General features: G+C 39.5%; 1 protein-coding gene across 15 annotated transcripts in view; it reads right to left on the bottom strand.

The window, feature by feature from the left end:
- Positions 1 to 18984, bottom strand: part of UNC13B (unc-13 homolog B) — a 239416-nt gene that overhangs the window by 91905 nt on the left and 128527 nt on the right. For 8 of the 15 annotated variants that reach the window (XM_037743661.1, XM_037743665.1, XM_037743666.1 and 5 more), the window contains 3 exons: positions 7770 to 16352; positions 5447 to 5761; positions 2151 to 2241 (listed from right to left, as the gene is read on the bottom strand). In XM_037743661.1, coding sequence (XP_037599589.1) covers positions 2151 to 2241; positions 5447 to 5761; positions 7770 to 16352 — 8989 coding nt within the window. The remainder of the gene's footprint in view (positions 1 to 2150; positions 2242 to 5446; positions 5762 to 7769; positions 16353 to 18984) is intronic. The other 7 variants (XM_037743668.1, XM_037743669.1, XM_037743670.1 and 4 more) reach the window with 1 other exon arrangement.

The raw sequence follows: 18984 nt of genomic DNA, 5'->3' as shown, positions 1-18984 counted from the left end.
AAAAAAAAAAAAAAAAAAAAAAAAAAAAATGGTAGCCAGGATAAGGAACAAGATACCAGCATATCCTCAGAGTACTGCACCACAAGGCACTTAACAATTACAAAGGGAAAAATGGTGTCTTGACAGTGGAGAAACCTGGCCAATTACAAACTTAACCAAGTGATTGAGGCTAACATTATAAATGGCAGGACAGGTTAACATCATGTACTTTCTGACGCAATGCTCTGAAAAGAGCACAGCACCATTTTTTGTGTGTAATTCCTGCCATGAAAGGATGGCCTGAGTCCGGACATGAGGAAATGTTGAATGGACCTAAATTGAAGAACATGCTACAAAATAAAAGGCCTATACCATTTAAAACTGCTGAGGATGGGAAACACTGAAGGAGACTAAAGATATCTTGACTAAATGCAACATGTCATCCTGGATTGGATTCCGGATCAGAAAGGAAAAAGGGACATTGTTGGGGTGTTTGGCAAAATATGCATAGGGCCTTGATAATAGTGTTGTTATTGTTGTTTTCCAGATTTGGATGGTTATATTGTGGTTATACAGGACAGTGGCCTTGCTTATAGGGAAATACAAAGGAACATTTAGGAATGACAATACTATGTCTCCAATTTTCTTTCAAATGATTCAGAAAAAGATTGATCATAATGGAGGGAAGGCAATGGTAAATGTGAAATGTGAATATTTGGAGCATCTGGGTGAGGAGACATGGTAGTTCTTTAACTGTTTTTGTAACTTTTCCTTAAGTTTAAAACTGATTCAAAATAAATTAATTTTTAAAGTGTATGTTAACACATGTAAGCATGATTGCACTTTTAATATCTGCCAGATATTATACTACTGGCAGCCAATTATCATTAAATGCATAACTTCAATAAATCATTATATCAAAAAGATACCTGCACCCATGTGTTTATCGTAGCACTATTCACAATAGCAAAAATATTATGGGCTGAGTATAGTGGCTCACGCCTGTACTTTCCACACTTTGGAAGGCCAAGTGGGAGGATCACTTGAGGCCAGGAGTTCAAGACCAGCCTGGGCAATATAGCAAGACCCTGTCTCTTAAAAAAACAAAATAGCCAGGTATGGTGGAGCATGCCTATAGTTCCAACTACATAGGAGGCACAGGTAGGAGGATCACTTGAGCCTAGGAGTTCAAAGCTGCAGTGATCATGCCACTGCACTCCAGCTGGGTGAAAGAGGAAGACCCCAACTCAAAAAAAAAAAGAGAGATGGAATCAAACTCAGTGTCCATCAACAGATGTGTGGCTTTTAAAAATGTGATACACACACACACACACACACACACACACACACACACACACCATGGACTACTGCATGTTCTCATTATAAGTGGGAGCTAAATCATATGTACAGATGGATTTAGAGTATGGAATAATAGACACTAGAGACTTAGAAAGGTGGAAGCAGGTAAGGAAAGAGAAATTACTTACTGGGTGAAACATACACTATTCAGATGATGGCTACACCTTAAGTCCAGACTTCTGGACTTCGCAATATATCCATGTATCAAACTCTGAAATATATCCATGTACCAAAACTGCACTTGCACCTCCTAAATTTATATGGAAAAAAAAGTACCTCCTGCCTAAAGACTGCCTACCTACTAATACACAGATAAAGATTCTTCAAACTTGTAACACAGAAAACGAAAAATATTTATTATGTTTTTTGTGTTGTTTCAGATCTTAGTGTGTTGATGCTTTGGGCTTTAAACTGGCAAATTCCACAGACATTTCTGTACCCTATTTTGGCCCCTACAGATCAGCCAGTATGAACTGGCTAGGTAAGGGAGAGAACAACTGACCTAAAAGGCTTGAAATCATCTCTTGCTCTAAACTCAAATGGCTTCAAAGAGACAATGAACAGTACTTGGAAATAAGCACCTAACTTTACGGTCAGGCTCTCAGCCCACTAGGTCTATTTGATTTCCATTAATCAGCACAGAAGAAAGCCACTGGCCACTTCCCATCTCTTAAAGCTCTGGCTTAATTGTCACGCATTCCCAGAAGCATACTGTAAGAAGATGGCTAATCACTGATTGCTTCTCCAGCACCATATGTCTCCCAATTTCAAAGGCAAAATTGTCCCAACCAGTACTAGAACAGATTTCCTACCTCCTGCAGCTGGAGTCGAACCTTGGTAACTGCTCGGATCCAATGTGCTCTGGCTTGGGTAAATGGTGAAGATGCATTCTCCTCAGGAAAACTTGTAACAGAGAAAAAGAACATTTCTTAAAAATAGCGAAGGCCACAAGGTGACACTGCTCCAGGCAAGACTGCCAAATGTCTAAAATAAAATGGTTTGTACTCATGCCTACACTTATTTAGTGATTCAGGCTACTAAAACAGCGTAGTACTGAATACCCAATGCAAAAACAATTCCTCTCTAAAACGGTAACTCCTTTTAGCTTCTCATCTGTTCTTGCTTTTATTTTTTTTATTTTTGAGATAGGGTCTCACTCTGTTGTCCAGGCTGAAGTGCAGTGGCGTGATCACGGTTCAGTGTAGCCTTGACCTCCTGGGCTCAGGCAATCCTCCCACCTCAGCCTTCTAAGTAGCTGGAACTACAGGTGTATGCTACCAGGCCCAGCTAATTTTTGTACTTTTTGTAGAGATGGGGTTTTGCCATGTTGCCCAGGCTTGTCTCAAACTCTTGAGCTCAAGCAATCTGCCTGCTTTGGCCTCCCAAAGTGCTGGGATTACAGGCGTGAGCCCCTCCTTTTCCTTCTCCTTTTTACATTTACCAAATGAGCAACATAGTACTGAATACCCAATGTGAAAATAATTCATCTCTAAAATGACAATTCCTTTTAGCTTTTCATCTGTTCCCTCTTTTTCTACTCTTTTTTTTTTTTTTTTTTTTTTTTTTTTTTTTTTTTTTTTTTTTTTTCATTTACCTAATGTGGTGGCTCACTGGAATATTCTGGAATCAGGACTCTAGAGGCAATAGCAAGAGCCCTGAATCAATGTCTAGTATAGAAACCATGCAGAGATGGGTGGAATAAGCCTTTCAATTCCCTCACACTGCACTTCTTGGAACCATCAAGTTCCCAAGTTCCTTTGGGAGTTTTGCATAGCATCTTTAGGGCAGACTTTTGTCCCTGCAAACCCTTCCTGCTCCACTAAGTATTTTAGAAGGCTTACCCACTCCTCTTTACATGAAAAGTGCCAAGAAAAAAAAAAAAAAAAAAAAAAAAACCACAGCCCTTTTACTGCTGTGATCTTGTTCCTTGAGCTGCTTCTGGAACACCCTCAGTAAAATGAACAATAACACATAACAAAATACCTTTGAGACAGAAACACCACCCTGCATTAGAACAACTCATTATCCACATTATTAACTAGAACAGTGGTTAATTCTTGGCAACAATATTTCTCCTTCCTCTCTTTGAGGCCTACAGCCAATTCAGCAGACAAGTGTCCACCAACTACACATGTAAAATACATGGTCGGTTCTGATGCCACCTAAATTGGTCAACTGTTCTAAAACATATGTGGGCACTTCTGGCCAAGGTGGTACTGCATTTCAGTCTCACAGCTAGGACCTGAGAGGACACAACCAGTAGAGAAGGACAAGGATTCGTGCTGGGCACTTCTGCTTCTCCACCACGACCTCTGCCCCTGATAATAGTAACTGCCAAGCCTAAGGTCTATGGAGGGCCAGAGTCAGTTTTTCAGTGGGTCATCAACTCAACAAGAGGCCTGGTCCAGAGCTCACCTCCTGGATGTCCCATCTATTAGATGAGCTACAAGAGATGACTAAAAACCAAAAAAGGGAAGAAGAGAGAAAATAAGTTAATATCTTCAGAAAGGTATATGACTCATCTATTAATCCAGTGGTAAAGTAGAAGCACCAGCCATTCCCTAATTTTTACCATGTAATCCACATTCAGTGCCCTGGTCTTTCAGTGAGAGGCTTTATTATTACATCTTGAAATTTGAGACTCTAAGTCACACCCATCCCTTATCACTCTATTCCAGTGGGCAACTGTCCTCCCAAGGAGAACTCTGTCAGGAGACAGTTTTAGTTGTCACAACTGAGGGTTGCAAGAATTGCTACTGGCATCTAGCATGTAGAGGCCAGTGATGCTCTTAAACATCCTATAATATGCACAACAAAGAATCATCTGGCCCAAAATGTCGCAAATGCCAAGATACAGAACTCTTGCTCTGCTCCGACCTATCAGCTACTTTAACCAATTTAGCTCAATAATAACATTCAGACTCTGTACTCAGCTTCATTATGAGATGTTAAAGAGGACACATTTTAAATTTTTCTTCTTATGGATACCAACTGGCAGACACATTGCTAGGCCCTGAGGAGGCAAAGGGATGGGTTAAATCTGGCTTATAGATCAATTCTTTCTTAACTTTGTCCTGGGTTTCTCAGCTAGGGAAAAACAAAACAAAAAATGTTCACCAAAAAAGTTACAACAGAAATCAGTTATGTTCCAATAGAATTTTCCCTAAAGTTCCTCCTAATTACCTGGTATTTTCAGGCTGACTTCTGATCCTCTAGCCCATGCTCCCAGAATAGGTAACAGGTCACTGTTCTGAGTAGTTCAACACACATATACATATACCTGTACATAAGTACATGCACACACACTGACCCTGACTAACCCCTTTGAACAAGTTTGGGCCAGAGGTGAAAGCAGCATTCTTAATAGGTTTGGAAGTCAGCCAAAGTACCCATAGCAGCCCCAGTGGATGAAGTAATCTGACTCAGGTCAGTTCCTGACTCAGAGGCTGCATATACAAGGTCAACTAGTAAGCTATGAACTGCAGACTCAAGAAGTCCTAGTACACTGCAGCTCATTAACTACAAATAACCCAAGTCCTGGCCGGGTGCAGTGGCACACACCTGTTATCCCAGCACTTTGTGAGTCTGAGGCGGGTGGAGTACTTGAGCTCAGGAGTTCAAGACAACCCTGGGCAATATGATGAAGCTTTGTCTCTACAAAAAATACAATTAGCCAGGTGTGGTGGTATACACCTAGTAGTTCCAGCTACTCAGGAGGCTGAGGTGGGAGAATTGCTTGAAACCAGAGTGTTGAGGCTACAGTGATACAAGATCGTGCCAGTCTGGGCAACAGAGTGAGACCCTATCTCAAAAACAAACAAAAACTCAAGTATTCTTCAGAGATCTCCAAAATATCTCCAGAATGTCTTCAGAGAGTGAGACCCTATCTCAAAAACAAACAAACAAACAAGACCCCAAGTATTCTTTAGAGATCTCCAAAGTATCTTGGGAAGTATACCATAAATCAAAGGAAGCAATACAGAGTTGAGCCTGGGGGTGCCACCATACCCAGCTTCAGGGAAACAAATGACAATCACTTATTTTCAGCAATACCACAGGGCAGGTACTGAGGAAGCCATGTGAGTTCCTCAAGGCAGCTATTGCCTACCTCTTCTGGGGGCCTAGGAAGTGGTCTTTGTGCAGCACCAGATCTGGGGGAGGGTGGGTTGTAGCATCTTCTTTTATCTCCTTGGGTTCACATGCTGACTTCTTCTCTGCTTGACCTGTCACCTCCAAGGCTTTCTCTTGTTCTCCAAAATCTTCTTGGCCATCTCTGGAGAGGCTGTGAGAGCTGTGGCAGGAATGAATCAAGTCCCTCTCTCGATGGTCGTCATCTTGTTCATGATACTGGTCTAGTTCACTTAGCTGAGAGCTTCCTTGACTCACATTACAGGAGGAGCCATACCTACTGCTGCTGGTGGGGCTGTGACAATAAGAGAAAGACAAATAAGCAAATAAATGCAAATCAAGGACCAGGACAAAAGCATGGAGACATCCAGGAAATAATGATTATTTCAGTAGCAAGAATCAAATAGGAGGTTCCTGGGAAGAGACAACCAAACTTCATAATCAAGAAGTATTAGTCTCTATTCAGCAAAATCACAACAGGAAAACAACACAACATGCTGGGTTCTCCAACAACATTTAACCTCAGCCCTGCACTTGACTTTGAAGATAAAATATCCATTTATGAGTAGGATTAAAAAATATTAAAACGGCCTGTTACTTGTTCCTAAAATTCTTTACTCTGTCTTCTAAAGAAGCTTGTCCAGTGGCCATGTTAAATTTTTTAAATTTCCACATAGTAAAATGGAAGGAATGAACTCTACTCTCTTTTTCTATTACTTATTACATTGAGGTCGCCATTTCTTCCTCTACAGTTGTAAATTTATATGCCTGTACCTTAGGATGAGCAAAGGAGAACAGACATGTTCCTTCAATTATCATCTCAGTTTTCTCATCTGCAAGATGAATTAATAAAACCCACTGGAAGATGGGGGCCATGACCAAGAGATTCCACACACAAAAAAAGGTCTCATCGACATAAATGCTGCAATGATATCCCTGGCAGCACAGGATGTGCCCCAAAGATGAATATCTATAACTGAGCTGCTTTCAGAGCAAGGCTCAGTTTTGGATAGAGTGGACAAAGTCCGACTCTAAGATCTGGGTCAGAGCTGTATTCTTGCATTTCTGTATCTGAAGACTGATAGGCCAATCTTTTTTCAATCACCTGTATTCCCATGTCTAGAAAGTTATAAGAGAAAGCAGTTATAGCAGAAAAAGTGACAGCGACAGTGGGAAGAAGGGCAGAGTGGTGGAAAGAAGAGGAGTATCTAGAAGTTACTTCCTTGAGTCTTATGACCCTATCATCTAAGGGCTTCAGTTCTTTTGAAGAAATTTCTTATCACAGAGTCAAACCTTTAACTAAAAGGCTTGTGTTGGGTCAAAGAAGAGAAATCACTATTATTTTCCAGTGGGATTTTCCCTAAAGTTCCTCCTAATTACATGGTATTCTCAGGCTGACTTCTGATCCTCTATCAGAATAGGTACCAGGTCACTGTTCTGAGTAGTTCAACACACATACACATATACCTGTACATAAGTATACTCACACACACTGACCCTGACCAACCCCTTTGAACGAGTTTGGGCCAGAGGTCAAGGTAGTGTTCTTAATCTGTACTGTACAGTACTGCTTCTTAGGGGAAATAATAGTACCCTCTGCTGATGGATCTTACACACTGCTCCAGGCTGAAGAACTACAGCAAAGGATAGCTCTGAGTTCCTGTGAGATTGTACTCAATGCTGATGATTTATCAGACATCAGCCTTGAGGGTACTAAAAGGCAGAGACTGATACCCTGGAAGAAGCTATGCAAATTTGTATGGAATAGGATATGGGATTACAGACTATCCCAAGACATCCTTTGCAGTTTGTATTTTACTTAATACACTCATTGCCACTGGAAAAAGCATCTTAGAAGACTTGAAAAAACAAAACAAAATAGGTCTATCTCCATCTCCTACAAGATATAAATGCCTAAGGCCCAAGCCAGCATCCTAGCCTATCATGTAGTTGTAGTTAATATATACCACCAACTACTTGGTGCCTCTTCCTGCCCTCCCTTCTCCATTTCACATTATACAAGGCAGAGCAAACTAGACTGAGTAAATCTCAGCCTTTGCTTTAAGCAGGAAGCTCCTCGTTCCAATAAGTGAATTACATTTGGCATAGAGAGGAGGATGAAAATACCCACACATTAAGTTCTTGTTACTTAACCCCTAATTAACATGAAGCTCAGGTACTAGGAAAGACACAGGAAGGATAAAAAGCAAACTATGATTAATCTACTTAATTAATCTAAGTCACTTGCATCATAAATGGTCAATTCCTTAAAGCCATTTATGATGCTTGAGTTAAGAACAGGCCTTTTGTTGGTCATTGGCTCCTTGATGTCATTTGGAGTAACTGGCTGCTGCACATTCAAAACACAGTCAGTACTAGCAGACACTGCTTCCTCTTCTTGTTTTTCTGGCTGACGAAGTATCTCAGAGACAGTAGAGGTCTCATTTTCATGTTCCCCTGAAGGACAGGTGGGGCTAGAGAGGTGGCCTTTGGTATCACAGTTTTCTCCAGATGCTAAAATTTCCTGCTGGTTTCCCCCTTCTCCAGGCCCTGAAAGTCCCTGAGCACTGACATCTGGGCTGGCCACCAGCTGTTCAGAGGTCTCAAAGGGCTGAGTGTAGACTTTAGCTGGCTGAGCACTGGCCCCAGATATTTGAGAAGACTCCAAACCTTTGTTAGCCTCACTGGAGTGAAGGTCCTGATCACTGCTAGTAACTAAAACTGTAGGGGAGGATTCTGTAGGGATTTGTTCAGGGTCCCCTTTGTTCTCTTTTGGCCATGGAAATGAAAGATCCACCTTCTTTCCAAACCCTAGTTTTGAATCACTTGCTAGTGCACTCCCTTTCCCCTCACCAATTCCCTCAAATAGAGTTGACAACTTCTTAAAACTGGACATTAACCCAGTCTCTGCTGCTCTATTGCCAGAGGGGAGAGGTGAGGAAAAGAAAGAGCTCAGTGGTTTCCCCTGGTTAGTAGTAGAGGATGGGAAACGAAGCTTTGGCCAACTGGTGACATTTGGGATCTCAAAATGTGGTCTTGACTGCTCTGTTTCTTGGGGGCCTGCAGATGGATCTTTCTGAGCATGAATTATCTCACAACATTCTTTGGCAGGAAGCACAGGGTCCTCCAGTGGAGGATAAGAAAAATGCCCTTCGGTTTCCAGTGTAATGGTTTGGCTCACACTTGCATCACTGAACAGTACAGTATCAGTTTCTAGTGAACTGGCTGGATGCAGCTCCAACAAGTATTGGTTTGTGGAGGCAGTCTGAATAGCTGGCTCTAGCTCAAGAGGCTGAGATGGCTGAATTGGAGAAGGAAGCTCTTCGGCAATGCAGGTAGGATCTGGATGCAACTGTGTTGGCAGCGCGATGTTGTCTGCTTCTAACGATGCCTCTGTGTCTGTAGCTTGCAATATCCCCATGTCTCCTTCATCACTCAGAGACAATACTCCTTGCCCAGTATCATCACCTGAGAAAGAAGATGTGTTAATTGTTTCAGAACGTTGAGATTCCAGAATATTTTCAGGAGTATTATTGTCTTCCATTTTGGTTGTTAGTTTAAGATCATCTGTCAAGATATCTGATTCTGGCTTTGTACTAACCACAGTCATTCTACAGTCACTGAGAGTAGATTCTGAATTGGGTACTGTACAGGCAGCTTCTCTCCTTTCTGGAGGTACTGATCCTACAGTATCTCTGGAACAATCATTTTGAAGCCATGAAGTAGCTGGGAGAGATGATTCTTGTTTGTATGGCTCTGGCTTGGGACTTCTGAAAATTCCAAATAATTCACCTTTGAGGGGCTGAGATGATACATCAGAAGAAAGAGAGAAAAATGGGGTTTTCTTTGTAGATTTAGGAGAAGAGAAAAGTCCAGAGAATGTTTTGGGAGGTTCAATTAAGCTCCCAGAGAAAGATTTCACTTTGGTCACAAACCCTGAAAGCATGTCTACTGAAGAGCCTAATGTGGATTTGTCTTCCTCTTTATCTGCATCTCGTTTCTGGAGGTTCCCTGCACACCCTGGCTCTGGAGAAGAGGCTGGCTCCAGGATCTGTGGTAAGACCTCATCAGGGGCCTTTTCTAATGGCAAGTTCAATGGGTCAGTAGTAAATTTCTTATCTTGGTGGTGGTTAGTACAAGTGTCTAAATCATTGAACTTTTCAATTAACTGCTTATCATTTGAAAAAGAGTTGGACAGTGAGTCACTGGGGAAGTCTTTCTGGTTGAGAGCCTCTTCCTCATGGGGAGCTATCCCAAGGGTTCCTGGGCCAATGAGGAATGTTTCAGCCTGGGCCTGAAATTCTGGTAAAGGAGAAATAATGTCTTCTTGCAACTGATTCATCTGGAAATCCGCTGATGTCCCTGGTTCATTACTGGAACTCAGTTTTTCCTGACATTCCTTCGCTACATTGAGCTCATCTGCAAGGGAGGTAACCTCAATGGTGTTGTTAATGGAAATACAAGGTGCCATTTGCTGTTCATGAACTACTTCTTGGGCTATGCTATCTCTATGACCACTGGAGCTTTCTGTGGTCATTGTGCTACCACTGTCTACAAAAACATTTGTCTTTTTACAGGGCTGGGAGGTCACCGGAACAGCAGTTGAAATGCTTTGTTTTTCCCCAGAGGTCTCCTTGTTTTGATCTAAAAAGGACAAGCTGAAGAAACTAAAAGTAGAGCTACTTCGACAGGCGTCTTTCTTAATGCTTGAGCTAGCAGTGGAAAAAAAGGAAGGAAGTGTGAATAGCCCTTCTGCTTGAGATTTGGCTCTTGGTAGAGTAGCTGAGGCTCTACTCTCAGATTTTTCAGATCCAGTCAGAAAAGAAAATAAACTCTTTTTGGTTGGTAACTCTGGTTGAGATGAAGATGTCGTAGCCATTGAAAAGCTCCAGTCTCTGTCAGAAAAATTATCTTGTTCATTTGAATTTCTTTTACTCAGGGTATCAAATGATATTTCATTACTTTTTGAAACTTCTGTCACTGTAGTCATACCACTAGTTTCTACTGAAGAATCTCTGGAACACTCTTTGAGTCTACTTGTTGAGAAAGATGAATTAAGTGACTGCTGGATTAGGTGGTCTCTGAATGGTACCTCTTTTTCAGTCAAATCATTACCCTGGATCCCTCCAGTTGATGGTTCCTTTAACCTACTGTCATCAATAGTAGTCTGTTTGTTCAGTCTTCTAACTCTAGCCTTGCCTTTAGAGGCAATTGGTACAGCAGGAAAGTTCTCAGCACCCTGGCTAGCTAGCTGTATAGGAGTAGGGCTTGACCTGACCTCATCTTTATTAGTCATTGCAGAAACAGACATATTTTCAGTTGTCTGTATAGGAGAAACATTGGCTTTAAAGAAATCCCCAAGGGTACCCCAAAAATTTGAAACATCAGAAGATTCTTTCTTTTCCTGAGGTGATATCTTGACATTTATATCCCCAGTCTTTTCTAAGTTTGGTGATCCTTCTTTGTTCACCTGAGTTTTTAAAAGATTCAAAAATCCAGATGACTGTTTTTCATTTGCTGTCATACTTCGTGAAGATTCTTCTCGACTAAAGAGTTTCAATGCACTTTTAAAAAGTGTTTTCTGAGACTCTTTGGACAACTGGTCCTGGGGAAGCTCACGATTCTCATGCTCATCCCTACTATGCTGAGGTGCAGGAGAAACTGAAATGGAATCTGTTGCTATAATTTTGTCATTTTTTACACCTGATTTAGTCTGAGGAGTTGTTTGGCTTACCTGCAAACCAGATTTTAACAAACTTTGCTTTTTCACACGAATGTTTTTATTTAAAGGGAATTCTTGCCTTGTATTTTTAGTTAATTCTGGATGCTGAACATGGGATACTATCTGTCTTTCTGAATCCTTGAGAAGACTTTTTTTCTCATTGGGGGAGTTACCATCTAATTGCTTACTCAAGATTAATGACTGAAAACCATCATTTGTGAGCTCTGGTAAATTTGACTGCCCAGAGGTCTCAAAGGGCTGAGTGTCCACTTTCTGCATGGCCAAAGACTCTAAGGATTCACTCTGATCAAAATTCAAAGTACTCCCAACTGAGGCACCCAAAACAGAAAATACTGAAGTCACTTTGTTCACTAATGATGTCTCTTCTGCTTGTTCTAAGCCTTTAGTCATATTTTCAGGATGAACCAAAGTGGCAACCTCTTCAATAGAAGACTGAAGCCAGTGGAAGCTGGAAAGGTGAACTGATGAATCTTTAGCTGGAGGCTGGTTCTTATCTCTCTCTATAATTTGATCCCTGTTTAAGACATGATCACTAATGGTTTGGGGCTCGTTTCTGAGATCCAGTATACATTCAAGGTCTTTAGAACCACATGGCCTTTCTTTGAAAGATCTAAAATCTCCTTTAAACTTTTGACGATTATAGCCTGAAAAATCTAGTGGCTGATCGCTTTGGTCATAACTTGACTCTTCAAGTACTTGTGAAAAGGTTTCTAAATTTAGATACAATGGTTCCTCACTTCTTGGCAAAGCTAAAGTTAAATCAAGAGGGTCATCAACTGGTTCCTCTTCAACATACCACAATATTTCATCTTCCTTATCAAGTACTTTAAAGTTACAGGCAGAAATAATGCTGTCATCCAACGTAATACTTGATAGATCATTTGTCTGTAAATCACAATCCAAATACTCTTGATAAGAATAATCAGGTATAAATAAATATGCATACTGCCCAGTAGAATCAGTGAGAAGAGAATAGATATATTGACCATCATGAAACATGTAATATCCATAATCCCCATCCTCTGATGGCCACCACACTCCATGTTCAAGACATGACAACCATTCCTGGTACTCACAACCAAAACTTGAAAAAACAAAGTTTTCATCAATTCTTAATGATTCTTGGTTAACTATGGGGCATGTAGTCTTTTCATGATCTGATGAATAACTTAAGTCAATGGGTAATTCTTCTAGTGAATTCTTAGCCTCATTAACTGGAAAAGGACCAGAGTTTCCATATAATGAGTTAGCTGCCCACACATCACCTCTTAATAAGTAATCTTCATTAAATGCTAACTGATTGAATGATTCATATGGTAAGCCACACCAAATGACACTGTTTGGATTTGTTCTCCACTCTAAGATATTTGCATTTTGATCTTTTTGGCAAAAATTAATCACTGAGTTTTCTGAGTTAAGCCACAAGAAAGCATTGGCTGATGGAAATCTATTTTGATTTAACATATAATAAACTGGCTGAATTTTTCTAGAATTTTTAGACAAATCTTTTATGTCAGAGTCCCATTCAAAACAGAAGGGACTGTTCATCTCTTCAAATGCCTGATAGTTGTTTGATTTATTGAACATGTTAGTATTTAGTACAGGTGAGTCTAACTTGTTTGAATTTTCACGTAGTTTTGTCTCAAGAACATGGTTTAGCCTTGGCCTCTTAGCCATAGATTTCTCCAAAAAACCCAGCTGAACACTTGGAGCACAGTGAAGTACAATGTTCTCAGAGGAGGGGCAAGGCTTTTCACTTTGCTGGTTTTTCCATGTAGGAGGGCAATGGTGATTATCAATCCCAGCATCAGATAATGGTATGTTTTCTTTAGGTAATAAGGAGGCTTTTATAGAGCTAGAAATTTCACTTTTTTCAACATGGTTCTTTGGGTTCTCAAAACTCACACGTGAAATAGCAGGAACCTCATCCAAGGATAAATGCTTATCTCCATCCAAACTCTTTGTGTTGCCTAAAGACACAAACTTTGCTTCCTCTGGTTTATGATCAGTCACACTGCTATTTGATAGCAGGTTAAATATTCCAGAGATTAAACCTGGGTTATTATTCTTATGATGGGAGTCATCATTTTTCAAATTTAATTCTTGTTGACTAGACAAATTTTCAGCAGAAGAAAACTTACTAAAAAGGCCAGAAAGGAAGCTTCCTTGGGGTTTTTTCTTGCAAGTCTTATCTATAACCTTATCTTCATTAATTTCATTAACCAAAGTAGATTTGGAAGTGGTAGAAATACACTCTAATGAAGACTCTGATGCTACTGAAGATGTTGCTTGTATAAAAGTCTTACCATCTCCTAAAGGATCTGAAGCTATATGTTCTTTGGGCACAACTCTAGAAATGGCTAAGTAATCTCTTTCAACATTCTCTCTTGCTGTGTGGTAACTTGGGTTTAATTCCTCTATACTCCCAAATTTCCCCAGAACATTATTAATATTTGTACCTGAATCAGACTGTATTATATTAAGTTTGGCATCTTCAGGACTATTTATTTGGTCATTCTGATTAAATTCCTCTGTATTGTCAAATTTCCCTACATTATTATGAATATTTGGAACTGAACTAGATTTTACTGAACTAAGTTTGGCATCTTCAGGGCAGTTTACTTGTTCATTCTCATTAGATTCCTTTGTACTGTCAAACTTCTCTAGATCGTTATGAATATTTGGAACTGAACTAGATTTTATTGAACTAAGTTTGGCATTTTCAGGACAATTTATTTGGTCATTCTTTTGAAATTCCTCTGTACTGTCAAATTTCCCTAGATCACTATGAATATATGGAACAGAACTAGATTTTACTGAACTATGTTTGGTATCTTCATGGCAATTTCTTTTGCTCTCCTCATCAGTGGTTACTGCTGAGTCATGTAAACTCTGGTCATTAACAGTAACCTTGCTGTCAGTGAAGGAAAATTTAAACAAGGGAAAAACACTTCCTTTCTCTTTTAACTCCTGTTGCTTTTCAGTATGACCAAGACCTCTAAAAAATGAAAGATTTAGTTTTCCACTAAAGGGAAAGGAATGTTCATCTTTCTTAAGTCCCGTTTCCAATCCATCTTCTTCCATCTGGTCAGTTTTCACAGATTCTGACAAAGTTTCCTTTGAACAGGTCTCAGGGGAATTGAGCAAAAACTGGCTAAATGATTTTCTGAGTGGCTCAAGGAAATCATCATTACCAGTAACTTTGTCCTCCTCTAATGGCTTTGAAGATATCTCTTTATTTGAAATTCCACTGCCAGCTTTACGAGGATGTCCTGGACTATCTTTGGCACATACTTTTTGTTGATCTGGTAACAGAGACAGATCTATACAGGGTTTTCCTTCCATTGGACTCTCAATATCTTCTTTTTTACTTGCAGAACTAGCTAAGTTTGAAGGTTCACTGGTTATTTGGGAGGACAATAAATTCTCACTTGTGGGCATCTGGAATGAGCCTGTAGTTTCCTCATCACTCCTATTTAAAGCAATGATGCTACTACTGTAATTGTTAAGAGTGCCTTCCCTTTTATTTAACTCCAAACCACACTCAACAAAGTTTTCCTTTCTTGGTAGCTTATTCTGGTCGTCATCTTTTTTTGTTTCCTCCTTTTCTGAAAAGATCTTCAATGGATTTAACCTGCTGAAAACCGACTTTATAACTGAACTCTGACTCTGTGGAGCCGAGTCCTTTTCAGTAGTTTCTGTTGCATTCTGAAAGCTTAAACTCCCAGTTTTGTTGCCCATGTGCTCATTTTCAGAGGTTTTTCCATGTCTTTCTATAGTCACATTATTGTCTGTTTGAGAGGATAATGGAGATTGCATGGAAAGATCCTTTTCCAATACTGCCATGGCTCTGTGTTTAGATCCCGAATTAATCATCTCTATTTCATTAAGGGTTTCTGTTTTCTCTGGAACTAAGGAAACCAGCTTTTCCACAGAGTTTGTTAGATGCTTTGTGCCTAAACCCACTTTTTCTGTGAGTGAACAAAACAAAGAACCAACAGCACATTTTACTCCAGTCAACTCAGGGAAAGAGATGGCCCTGTCCTTGTTATTCTTGACAATAGTTAAAGGTAGTATTTGATCTCCAGGTGTTCTCTGTTCTGCATCAACAGTACTATTTTGTTTCTGTGATTTTTTAGTTTTTGAAAGTGAGCCAAATCTATTAATCTCCTCTTCCTTCTCTGCTAAATATTCTGACACAGTTTCTACCAAACACTGAAGTTCATCGATCGTATCAATATGGTCCTCCTTGGGCTCCTCAATAGAGGAAGGGGTTATCTCTTCTGTGGAGCATCCAGACATATCTCCAAGTGTTTTTGCATCACAATTCATCCTTTGTAATGGCAATGCTGAATTTGCTACATAATATTCTTCAGGAAAATCTCCAATATGGTAGACATTGGATGGATGCCATGTTGGTGACTGCAAATCTTCCTGCTTATCAGAAATAGGGGAACCCAGAAGTTCATCAGAAGTACTGCTGGTAGAATCTTCAAGAATATCTAATGAAGTAAAATTAGTGACATGCTGGTTTGAGCCAGATGACTTTTCACAGTGCCTTAAACAACTGGACAGATCATGACTTTCCAAATTAATGTGCTGTATGCCTCTCTTAACCACAAATCCATTTCTGTAGGGGTACAAAACTGGGTACCCCATATTTTGTTTCTTCTTTTCAATATGGCAAAAGTTACAATTTTCAGTATTAGAATATGTGCTTTTGTAGTTAGTCTTAGTTTCAGATCTCTCATCATACTGCCTTCTTTCACTGTCTTCAAAATGACTGTATAAGGGTTTCTTTTTTCTTCTTCTATCTAGTGTATCATATTTCTGAGGATACCTGGAGAAAACAGATGCTTCAAACTTAAGCTCAGTAGAGAATTCTGTTTGTTGGCTCTGAGGCGGTGTCTTTTTCCTGTTCTTATACTTTGGTTGTTTATGTTGGCTATAGTACTTATCAGCTTTTGAAAGGGTTCTAATTTCTTTTACCTCTACTTCCTTCAAGTTTATGTTATTATTTTCTAGAAACTCTTGTGATATTTTCCCCTTTATCTCCTTATGCCTATCTTCTTGCTCTTCATAGTTAACATCAGAGAAAGCTGAAATAATCATAATTTTTTCACTTTTAGCCTGTGAGCCTTGTCTGATGCGAAGGGACAAAATTGGAGGAACAATAAAGCAAAGAAAAAGGAAGAGACAGAAAAGGAAGAAAGAAATCATAAGATTTAATACATGTTCAATGACAAGACTAAAACAATAAAATTGTCAAGGTAACAAAAGGCATTCAGATTAAAAACATATAAAAAGGAAATCCACAAGTTCTTAAATATTATATCAATGCCATCAAATAGTTTTTTCCATATCAGAAAAAGAATACCTATAATATCAATTTTTAAATGCTTCAACTTATAACCATTTTTCTGGTGAGCTTTTTAGAATTATTTTATTTTCTAAGACATACACAAAAAAATTAAACATGCACCAATATCTAGAATGTATTTGCAATATTAAAGTATACCATGAAAATATATCAAGGAATTTCAAGAAACTGATAAATTTTTAGTCTAAAAGGAAGCCAAGCTGTTAACTTTCTGAAAGCTATATTTGAGGCTGTATAGCCAAGAATATAGTCAAACATATTTCTTTTAATAAGAAAAAATACATATAAAACAATATTTTACTATCAGCAGAAGTCAGACTTTGTTTTACTACAAAAAAGAGCAAATTATTTAAGGCATTATAATTTTTTTTTTTTTGAGATGGAGTTTCGGTCTTGTTGCCCAGGCTGGAGTACAATGGTGTGATCTCAGCTCACTGCAATCTCTACCTCCTGGGTTCAAGCGATTCTTCTGCCTCAGCCTCCTGAGTAGCTGGGACTACAGGCACCCGCCACCAGGCCCAGCTAATTTCTGTATTTTTAGTAGAGACGGAGTTTCATCATGTTGGCCAGGCTGGTCTCAAACTCCTGATCTCGGGTGATCCACCCACCTAAGCCTCTCAAAGTACTGGGATTACAGGCATGCGCCACGATGCCTGGCCTAAGGCATTATAATTTGTTGTTTGTGAAATGTAAAGTCTATATGCATTGAGGATCACAGTAAAAAGAAAATCTTTCCCTATACTGATTATAGCAGCAGAAGCTACATGTCCAACTTAAAACAATGAATACTGAAGATAGCTGACCTTTCTTTCAGTTAGATTACTATGGCTTTGACTTCCTGGGTTCAAGTGATCCCTCCCAACTCAGCCTTCCTAGTAGCTAGGACTATGGGCACGTGCCACCATGCCCAGCTAATTTTGTTTATTTTTTGTAGAGATGAGGTTTCACTATATTTCTCAGGCTGGACTCAAGTGATCCTCCTGCCTTGGCCTCCCAAAGTGCTGGGATTACAGGCATCAGCCACTGCACCTAGCTGCTCTGGTGAGTTTTAGAAACTAAAAGGATGAGCTAAATTGGAATTATTTTTTGAAAACTAACCTCCAATCAATAAAATAATTGATTCAGGCAAGAATCAATGAATGCTAAGATCATTGAATAAAAGACTATTGGGGAAACAGGGTATTGATACAGTCTCAGGTATCCCTCCAGGTATTAATTACAAAGGAGAAGAGGTAACTTTACACTGAAGAAATAAGGCATACACCAAATTTCTTAACCATGAGATCAAAGTAACATCATCAATAATAAGACAAAGTATGTGCTTCCTGAATGCAGGTGAAGGAAATATTATCTTATGTAGCATTTCTGCCAAAAATGTTTAACCTGATTCTAAACATGAAGAAACAATCAGACAAAACCAAACTAAGGGTCATTCTCAAAACAACTGGCCTGGACTCTTCAAAAAAAAAAAAATGTGTCGTAGGCTGGGCATGGCATCTCACACCTGTAATTTCAGCACTTTGGGAAGCAGAGGCAGGCAGATCGTTTGAGGTCAGGAGATCGAGACCAGCCTGGCCAACATGGTGAAACCCCATCTCTACTGAAAATACAAAAATGAGCCAAGCAGAGTGGTGTGCACCTGCAGTCTCAGCTACTCAGGAGACTGAGGTACAAGAATCACTTGAACCAAGGAGGCCGAGATTGTAGTGAGCCGAGATCACCCCACTGCACTCCCACTCCAGCCTGGGAGATAGAGTGAGACTCTGTCTCAAAAAAAAAAAAAAAGAAGGTAATGAAATTTTGCTAAATTAAAGGAGGCTAAGGAAACATGAAAACCAAATGCAATGCACCACAGTTCTGGATTGGATCCTGGACCAGAAAGGAACAAATATATATACAGAACATTATGGAGATAACTGGAGAAATTTAAATATGGTCTAAACATTAGATAATAACATTGCATCATTAAACTTCTTGAGTGTGATCATGATATTGAGGTTATATAAGAGAAAGTACATTTTCTTGGGAGTAACATGATGAAATACTTTCTGGTGAAGTAACACAATATCTGAAACTTATTTTTAAGTGGTTCAGAAAAAATATATGTGTATATGAATACATATTAGGGAGAATGAGATAAAGTAAATGTGGTAAAATGTTAACACAACTGGTAAATCTAGGCAACATGTATATGGATGTTCACTGAATTATTTCTTCAAGTCTGAAATATTTTTTTAATCTTGGACGGGCCGGGCGCGGTGGCTCAAGCCTGTAATCCCAGCACTTTGGGAGGCCGAGGTGGGTGGATCACAAGGTCAAGAGATCGAGACCATCCTGGTCAACACGGTGAAACCCCGTCTCTACTAAAAATACAAAAAATTAGCTGGGCATGGTG

Source organism: Cebus imitator, unplaced genomic scaffold (genome assembly GCF_001604975.1).
Source record: "Cebus imitator isolate Cc_AM_T3 unplaced genomic scaffold, Cebus_imitator-1.0 Scaffold149, whole genome shotgun sequence".
Taxonomy (NCBI): Eukaryota; Metazoa; Chordata; class Mammalia; order Primates; family Cebidae; genus Cebus; species Cebus imitator.
This window is presented reverse-complemented; position numbering and strand designations above follow the sequence as displayed.